Consider the following 9,566-nt stretch of genomic DNA (forward strand, 5'->3'; position numbering starts at 1 on the left):
CTTTGCTACGGGGTTAATTATTTTTTATTAATAAAAAATAAATAAATTATATAAATATAATTTAAATAAATAGTATATATTAATATGCTGAAGAAAAAGTAATTTATTTTTAAATCACCATGTCGTGGATTAAAACACGACTTACTTTATTTATTTTTTAAAATTTCATTTAATTAATTTTTTTATAGATTAATTATATAATTTATAATTAAAGATTTTTAAAATTTATTTTTAACAATATATTAAAGTGAAAAAATCATAATATAAAAATTATATTAATTTAAAAAATTACAATTAAGTATACAAATGTAATAGTGTATATTTTTTTGTACAGTTGTAAAAAATATAATAAATTATACAATTATTCTTGACAATCATGCACCAGCACATTTGATTGTGTAGAAGAATCTCTTTGTTGGGCTTGTTGCCTTTCACGCGTTTGCGTCCAATCCATCTCATTGTGAGTATGTGATGTTTGGTTTTCGATCAGGAGATGAATAGATACGAATAGTAGTATCGTGGATAAACTCAAATACCATGACATCCCAGTAATCTTTGGAATTCACATGTTCATATGACTTGGAATATGTATTACTCTCAGTCATTAAATCACAATAATCCTTCACCATTAATGCAGCATTAATCATGTATGCAGCGCATACATTTTGAGCGTAACTGCAATAAATACCAAATTGAGTCCACTTGCCACAAAAACATTATCGGTTCGCAATTTCGACAATATGGGTATTGAGTCAATGTCCATTCTGACGCCTTATAACAAATGAGACCGTCTGTTAGAACTGATGGTATTTGGTGACGGTATGCTCAACAAATTTTTGTTGCCAATGTGTGAACATCTTATATGTAAAATCCATCCGCAATTTGTTGTTCGCCAATATTACATTACTTTCGCTAACCTCTTACGAAAATAATGAATAGTTCGTTGACGCGTCGTCTCAACTATTGTTGTCAACGGTAGGCGACGAGCACCTTTCAATACTCCATTAATGCATTCCGACATGTTTGTCGTCAAAATACCACATCGTCATCCACCGTCATGAGATGCTGTCTATTTTTCCTTGTTAATCTGGTCTAAAAATTCAAACGCGGTTATTTTCTAGCTCTTTATCTCTTCCATAATTCGATTGAATTTTCTGATTTGATATTCAGAGCCAGCTCTTCAATAAAAATCATTCAATACAATATTTTTGAAACGACTGTTGAACATGCCTCAAGCAATACCGGTGCACGCCATGAGGTGGCACAAAATCCGATTAGGTTCACTGTTTTTTATTTCAACATTTTTCATTATTTCTTGTTTTTTATTTTTATTTTAAATTGGGTTTGCAATTTTTTTTATCGTAGTGAATTATTATTTTTTGAGCAAATCGATCATAACCATCAATATTGAATATTTATATTTAACAGCTACTTATAATAATCATATACTTGCTATATTTAATCAATAATTATTTTTAAAATAAAACGACAAATACTATTAAAACATAATAATATTTCAGACATTGATGAGTTTCAAACTCATAACATTATAGTCAGATATCTCAACCTCGCCAATTGAATTAATTTTCATTTGCTAGCTTCTTTTGGACATTGTAAATTATTTATTTGCATCAAAGAAGAAGGTTAAAAGAGCACATTTGGTTAGAAAATTTAATTATCACCAACTTTTCACAAAAAATGAATTATATTTTTATTCATAAATAATACCAGTAATTTAATTTTAGTTCTCAAACACAAATTGAGTTACATTTTTAATCTCTAAAGTTTAATTTTATCAATGAAATTTGCTGTTTTTTTTCCCTATTAAGTATCCGTTAAAATAAATGGAAAAAACTGTAGTAGAATAGAATGAAATAGATAAGAGAAATCATATTTGTGGGGAAAATGAGGAGAAAGATGATATTAATGAGTTTGAAGCAAGAAATGAATCCAAAACCAATCAGTACAAAGATTCATTTCGTCTTCCTTAGATTAAGACACAGTTTTCCATCTTTCCAAAGTTCGTGAAAATGGTAACTTCCGCCTTCAAGTCCACCTCCAGAAGGGCTACAGCGGCAGAACACAATGCCCCTCCGCCAGCCGCCACCTCACGGAGGCGATCCCACAGCGTCAGCGCGGTTTCTCGGAGAACCCACTTGCCATTTGATGACAACACTCTGATTTCCACCGAATTTTCCAACAGCAGAGATAACCCTCTTTTCTGGGCTACATCTTCTTCATCACCCGACAAAGAAGAAAGTGGAAAGATCAGTGAAATAGCTACTAGTAATAATAAACAATCTTCTTCTTTGAGTACAAGAAATGCAAGAAACGGTAATAATAGTAACAATTCTGGTAGGGAACAGAGGGGGCGTTCCGCTACACGGAGTTCCAGTGACAAGAATGGAATTGGCCGCAGTTTGTCAAGGGTTCGAGGCCGGTCTGTGTCTAGAGCCCCCTGTAAAGGAGCTTACGAGGTTGTGATTTAGAATGCTCTTAGTTTAGTGAGTATTTATTTGGTTGCTTGTTGAATTGTGAATGACAGTTTAATAGCATGGTGGGAATCTGTCGAATGTTTGATTTCAAGATCAGATCTTGATTCTTAAATTTATCTGAAATACTGAAGTTTGAGATCCATGACTGATGTGCTTTGTTACATATGATTGATGATGATATTGACTAAATTTGACTTCAAGTTCGTCATCTGCAAAAAGGTTTAGACTTGGACCTAGACCAGAACTCGTATGGATTTTTGGATGGCATTGTTAATCATCAGAGAGTGTTTTTCTGTATAAAAAATGGTAAAATAAATAATGTAGTTGTGCCTTGGAAGTGTAATTACGACAAATATGGAATCTCTCCTGCAGCAATTCAGTTATGTATGTTATGATATTTTGTTTTGTGACAGGACGGAAAAGAGCAGGTGGTGGTTACATCTACAGTTGCTCGGAGCAGAAATGAGATAAAAAAGATTGATAACGGAATAAATAGAACTAATTCAGTCAGAAATACGTCAGATCTACGGGGCTGCAGAAACAATGCAGGAACAACAGTGACTCAGATTCAAGCAACTGAGTGGTCTGAAGATGATTCTGCTGTGAGTATGACACGTACTATATTATTTGATCAACTCATGGTTAGGGATATTGATCGTCAATGTAATATCAAGGTCTATACGTTTTTTTCAGTATAGTTTTCAAATATCAAACTTGGAGGATGGAATTTCAATTGGTTCCTTATCAGAAGCTGAAGAGAAAACTATTAAAGCTGTATGTGAAGATTTGAAAGTAAGATCTGTTGTACTCTGACTATTTATGATTACTTGTTGAATCTTTAGATTTGTTTCATAAAAAAAGTGATGGATTGTACTTTGATATGTTTCTGTCTATGTTTTATTTTCATGTTTTTCTATCTTGCACAGTTAATGGGGGAGAAACGGGGAGGTGATATGCCACCTGGTGAAATATATGCAACTGTTCGATCTGAAGTGAGACGTGCTATATCTGATATCCAAAATGACCTTGAGAGTGTAAGTTTCATGGTGTTGCTAGTTCTTATACAACTGTTCTACTTATTTCGGTGATAAATGCTGTTTTCTTATGGTGAAATATTATTGCTGTCTATAGATCTGACTTGTTAGTCCCATTCTAAGATATGGTAGAAAATTGCAATTTTAATGCTCATTAGTTCATCAAGCAAAAGAATATTTAAAGAAAGAATGCCCAAAATTTATATATTGAATCAGATCTTAATTTATAGGGTTTTTTCCTCAATTATAGAGCTTCTTGTTTTGGCTATCTTTATTTGAATAAATCTTAAACCATGACTCCATTCCTTGATTATATTACAGTTACATATTCTCTGTAAGATGTTTCACTTGGAAGGCTTGTATTGTAGTAGCTTCTTCCGTATTTTATAACAACTTGTCTCATACGTAAAAGTGCTGTCTTTTGAATCTTTAAGCCATTTTTCTTCATTGGCTTATAAATGTGAAAAGATTCTGTTATTTCCTTCTCATTGCTTGTATCCTATATTTAAAGTGAGTTGTTTATGCTCTATATAATTGTTATCAGGAATGGGATAAATGCTTGTTGGCCTCTGCAGGTGATTTGAAATTGCTAGACATAAGTTTTGATTTGCATCCAAAGCATAGCTGCAGATAATGCTTTCATTATTGACTTTCGACCTGGTGGTCATCAAGTCATATATAGGAGCATTGTTGACATGGAGATGATGGGAAGTTGCACTCCTCATCTTCATGGCTCTCATAAACATGGATATTTTTTGCTCGTGTGTAGCAATGCTAAGTTCCATATCATGTGCATGGGTCACCAATTCCTGAAGCTCTGTGGCTTTATTGCTTGAAGAATTAGTAAAGCTCGCACATGCTTTGGATGCACATTTCTGTAATTGATGTCTCACAAATTGATCTTTGCAGTTGAGACATTGATTTCTCCATCTGTTTGTATAACCATGACGTGTTCATCATGCATAGCTCCAACATGCTGGCAGTTTGTCAAAGGCAACAGAACCAGTTGATAATTTTGCTTCTATTTCCCCCAACTGTTAATGTACCGGTTCAAATTCAATACAAAGCCAATAGCATAGTTCAACTTGACATGCGGCATTCGATATGTCGATAAAGATGAATACTAGAATATCAATTCAATAGTTATTTAATTTGGAATTGAATTTGGTCAATTTCAAAATATAAATAGAAAATTAAATTGATAAGTAATATATCAATTATATGTAGAATAATTTATCTCAAGACAACAATGTAAACAATTACGATTTATTTCGGTCATGGTGGTTGTATCTTATTTCACCTATAGCTTCTCGAATGGCATGTGAATGCTGTTTTTTGCTGCTGCTTCAATTTGAGCCAAATTCTGGCAGCCAAATTACAAAGAACTTCTATGCTAACTGTACTTTGCCTTGAACATCTTTTCTTATCTACACAAGTAATATCAGGAGCCACTGGGCTCACTTATCACATACATAGCTACATTATGTGTGTTTCTTCTTTCATAAGACATGTAATCAGGTGCTCCTTTCTGTGATTTGAATACAGGCTTGTCAAAGAAATAAGGCCAACATTGTTGGAGCTACAAGTGTTGCTGTTATGCCCTCGGATTTAGTAAACCCTGAGCCTGTTGAATTGATCTCAGACATCAGAAGGGAATATGCCATAAAACTTGAAGAGGTGAACACTTAGAAAACTCAGATAACTGTTCCTCTCCGTGTTTGAGAATCATTCTCCTTATAAATGTTACAGAGTTTATTAAAATACATTGATGCAGTCTGAAGAACGTGCTAGAAAACTTCGAGCAGATCTTGCTATTGAAGAGCATCGTGGCCAGGAGCTGGATAGAATACTCAAGGAGATACTTCCGGATCCAAAGACTAGTGGTGTTCAGAGATCTCGTCGGGGAAGAAGGGTATGCTATGTTACTCTTCATTTATTGCACTTTTAGATACATATTCAGAAAGAAAATTGCTACCTACATTTGTTGACTAGTTAAAGTGAAGAATGTGGGTCTAGCATCCAGTTGCTTTCATTCACACACTTCATTTATGGTTCAGAACTGTATATCATAATGTTTCTTTTTGGAGTGAGAATGACGAGTGAGCTTCAGTTTACATTTCTCATGTAGGATCTTATGTGCATGCAACAATTTCTCTCTGTGTGTCCTATCTGTCTCCTCTGGTTGCTGAACTTTCTTTTAGTTACTTATGTTTGGAACCATGTTAGATCAGTATTTATCTTTTTGAATTAGTAGGAGTCAATTTTCTTAATATCCTGCCACCATATGGAACTTCTGGAATTCTCTGTAATAAAAGCTACTTTATTTATTTGTCCTATGGCTGGTAAGACAAAATATTGCATCTGTAATTGGTCCAAGCAATAAAAGTAGATTTAGTCATTTGCATGTTCGTTTTCATTTTCTTAGAAAATGTGCACAATACTTGTATCCAGCTGAAGATGATCTTGACTTCATTTGGTGTTAGACAAGCAATGAAAGGAAGCGGATGTCGAAGCGTCTCACTGACGAAGCCATGGCATATTTTGATGAATGTGTGTCCTTGTCAACTTTTGATAGTTCGGACTTCTCTGCATCAGATGACCCACCTTACAGTTCAGTTGGAGGGGCTGAATCTGCAGGTGCTTCATCTCTAGTAAGAGCCAGTCTAAGCACCTCATGCTGTTATGACCAAGGAAGTGACCTTCACCAGAAACAGGTTCTTCTCTTCACTGAATGGTAGTTTAACTTATTCATTTAAGGATATTTCATCATTTATACTGATTTGACATGCTAGTGCAATTGAAATTGAGACAACTCTCTGTTGTCCATGGTTCATACTTTCAGTTTCATATGAATGACGAGACAGTAAATGCATTAAAAACATTTCATGGATGTGTGTTTTATGATATATGATCTATGTTGAGAACCATGATTAGTTACTGTATTCTTAATTAGTTGAATCTGACGTCTTCATCATTGAACATCAACAATGCTGCTTGTCCACAGTGTATCCCCTATTATTTGTCATCTCTTTTTACACCTGTTTGATTGGCCTAGAAGTTACTGCAGCAAGTCCTTAAAATAAGAGAAACTATAATTTTAACTCATTAAGGTGCAAATGCAGTTTGCTATTGTAAAAATTGTCGTTTATCTGCCGTGAATACCTGGTCTTGTGTTTTGGGGTTCGGGTTGTGTATTAATATCAGATATTTGGTGGGCAAGTGCAGTTCTATAGGTGTGAGGACTCTGGACCAACAGCTAACTGCAGCAGCGCTGAGCCAGGAAGCACTCAACTTTACCAGTTCTCATTTGCCGATAAAAAGTCAGAAACTGTTGGACCCAAAGAAGATATCCGGAATTACATCAGGAATTTCGAGAGAGGGGCCAAGAAAGACCTTGACTTTGAGGAGACGCGATCATACTACGATGCTGGGGAATATAGTGCTCATGGACGTAGGGAGAGCGTGTTAATCGACAGGGTGTTGTATAGCAGCAGAATCGAGTCGGGGGGGTTGATTTTATGCGGTGGTGCCGTCCCATTTCTGCCTTTTGCTTCAGTAATGTGATATGAAGGAGCGCATGTGTTTTGGTAAGTGTTTTCTATCAGTCTTCTCTGTAGTTGTAATAAGCCATGCGGCGGGAACTGCTTATAAGGATTATGTCACTCCAGCAGCCGGACCGACCTACATTCTTGTGACGTGGCCGCATTATCCACACGGTTCGATATTCTCAAACTCAGTGCATATAAGAATCTTGTCTATTTTTGTATATGTTGCATGGTGTTTGGGCATCTCCCTGGGGATGGGCCCGACTGACATCTCTGCAAGTGAGTATGTGAGAGATAGGTGCAAGAAACTGTGGATCACTGAAAGATCATCTTAGCATGCAAGAGATAAGCTACTAAGTGATGCTTTTTAAAGATCAAAACACAGTAATGCAATTAAAAAAATTACAGTATGTATCATATATGTCGACCAGAGTCCCTATAACTCATTTATTGCCAAAATTCAAAATCTAATAGCATGGGAAATCAACACAAACGATGAGACATACATTTAACCTCACCAAGTGCCTAAACAAGAATTCGAACCTACATCATGAATGAATGACAAAATTACAATCCTAATCCCAAAGTATAGGTTGGTTTGCAATATTCGTTTCATACTTTCTAAAATAGTTAATATTAATCCCACATTTTAAAAAAATATTGGAAAATTAGTCCTACGTGAAAAATTTGCAACTTTTGAACTAATTTTGTAATATTTTTCTAAAATGTAGGATTAATAGTACAATGGCGGGATTAATTTTGTAACATTCTTATAAAGTGTGGAACTAATATTGCTTATTTTAAAAGATAATGAAATTAATGTTTCTACAATTTCCTCTAAATGAAAATAATGTTGCAATTTTGAATGACAATGTTTGACGTGGACCAAACATCTAACTGGTAGTAGTGTATGAAAAAGGGAAGCAAAGTAGGTGTGCATGCGCACTATGCGTCCATCAACTACACCTTCATTTCCACCACATCTATATTTATATATTTTACCACTGCATTTGTCAGATCACCCAAAGTTTAATTTCAAACTCAATTTTTGCTCAATACGGTTCTTGAAAAATATGACATAATTCATATTGCTCAAATTGGGCTCCAGACTAATTTTATAAAACTCATCGAATTCAAATACAAAATTTTCAGATTAAATTTAAATAAATATTTAAAAATTGACTGGACTCGACTCAATTTATAAAGAAAAAAGAAAAGGAAAATACAAAATGTGTGCACTGCACCGTGCTTTAATAATTACCCCAATTAAAAGGTGTGTATGTATTGTATGCAGTTGCAGAGGTGGACATATGGCTACCTGATGCAAAAGACAAGTGCGTGACACATTGCATAGCGCCTAGCTAGTGGGTTTGAGCAGTGAATTTACCAAAATATTGGGGTTAGAATGGTAATTTCGATCAATACATATATTGAATATTGATAATGTACATGTAATCATACATGCATGCATGCATGCATCTACTTAGAGACAGATATCTACTGACAAAATTCACTAATCTCTTTACTCTTCCTTATTTTTTATATATAATAATTTCAAAATCTAGAGAGAGAGAGGAGAGAGAGATGCGTATTTGTATATGTATGTATATATATATATATATATCGAGAGAGGGAGAGAAAGAGAGAGAGAGAGATTCCCGACGAGATGCAGAGAAAGGCAGGCAGGGGTGGGGTATAATGGGCATTGGTAGCATGGCTGAGTGTGTGTTTTATTTAGGCCAAGTGTTGAAAATCTTTTACCAACTAACTCTGGTTAAATAATTAACCCAACCTATTTCTTTCACCTTAACTCCTGGTTTAATTCAAACTCTCATCTACTTCTTCCTTTTCTAACTACTCTACTAACTATACAATATATTTCTTTTTTTTTTTAATTTTAATAAACACACTTAAAAATTATTATTGAAATAATTTTGGCAATTAATTATAAAGCTAACTAGCTATAAGAATGGTATAGTATAGTATGCGGGACGGTCCACATGATTGATTATGCACCAATCAATCAAAACCACCAATTTATCTCCTCCTACTATATATACATACACACACTACCATCTGCAGCATATCAACCTCCTCCCTACACAATTTTAATATTTATAATAATAATTTTTACATATATATATATATATATATATATATATATGAGGTCCAATTTTTTAAATGATTTTTTCATAAAAATTATACTATATTAAATAATAATAATAAGACGATACAATAGTCTTTAATTTATATAAAAATTTAAATTCTTTTTAAATATTTATTGGAATTTTATCTCAAATTTAATTTATATAATGTGAGGCATATTATTTTTCTTTCTATTTTCAACTCAAATATTGGGCACACGTGGTTGCTTCACACTGTATTGATGACTTTGAAAATAGAAATTCCAACCCTTAATAACAATTTTTTTGAATTTATTTGTATAATTCTATATTACAAAATATCTCAAATCCTTCGACTGTATTTTATGG

At 33.9% G+C, this 9,566-nt stretch overlaps 1 protein-coding gene across 2 annotated transcripts; it reads left to right on the plus strand.

The window, feature by feature from the left end:
- On the plus strand, window positions 1,874-7,467 carry LOC105162418. Of its 2 annotated transcripts, none has more exons than XR_002287162.1 (8): window positions 1,874-2,477; window positions 2,909-3,097; window positions 3,189-3,287; window positions 3,422-3,529; window positions 5,075-5,206; window positions 5,304-5,441; window positions 5,981-6,243; window positions 6,755-6,890. XR_002287162.1 is itself a non-coding variant. In XM_011080413.2 (8 exons), the coding sequence occupies exons 1-8, from the start codon at window positions 2,031-2,033 to the stop codon at window positions 7,091-7,093; spliced, it is 1,683 nt and encodes a 560-aa protein (XP_011078715.1). In that variant the 5' UTR covers window positions 1,874-2,030; the 3' UTR covers window positions 7,094-7,467. The 2 variants fall into 2 exon arrangements, 1 of the variants encoding a protein (XP_011078715.1); XM_011080413.2 differs by having other exon boundaries at window positions 6,013-6,243; window positions 6,755-7,467.

This window comes from Sesamum indicum, linkage group LG5 (genome assembly GCF_000512975.1).
Source record: "Sesamum indicum cultivar Zhongzhi No. 13 linkage group LG5, S_indicum_v1.0, whole genome shotgun sequence".
NCBI lineage: Eukaryota > Viridiplantae > Streptophyta > Magnoliopsida > Lamiales > Pedaliaceae > Sesamum > Sesamum indicum.

What these genes read in the sequence shown, in the direction of transcription:
- LOC105162418 (XM_011080413.2), top strand. Translation starts at nt 2,031, where the DNA reads ATGGTAACTTCCGCCTTCAAGTCCACCTCCAGAAGGGCTACAGCGGCA. An exon ending in GGTCTGAAGATGATTCTGCT is followed by an intron (nt 3,098 to 3,188) that starts GTGAGTATGACA and finishes CGTTTTTTTCAG; the next exon opens with TATAGTTTTCAAATATCAAA. An exon ending in GTGACCTTCACCAGAAACAG is followed by an intron (nt 6,244 to 6,754) that starts GTTCTTCTCTTC and finishes GGGCAAGTGCAG; the next exon opens with TTCTATAGGTGTGAGGACTC.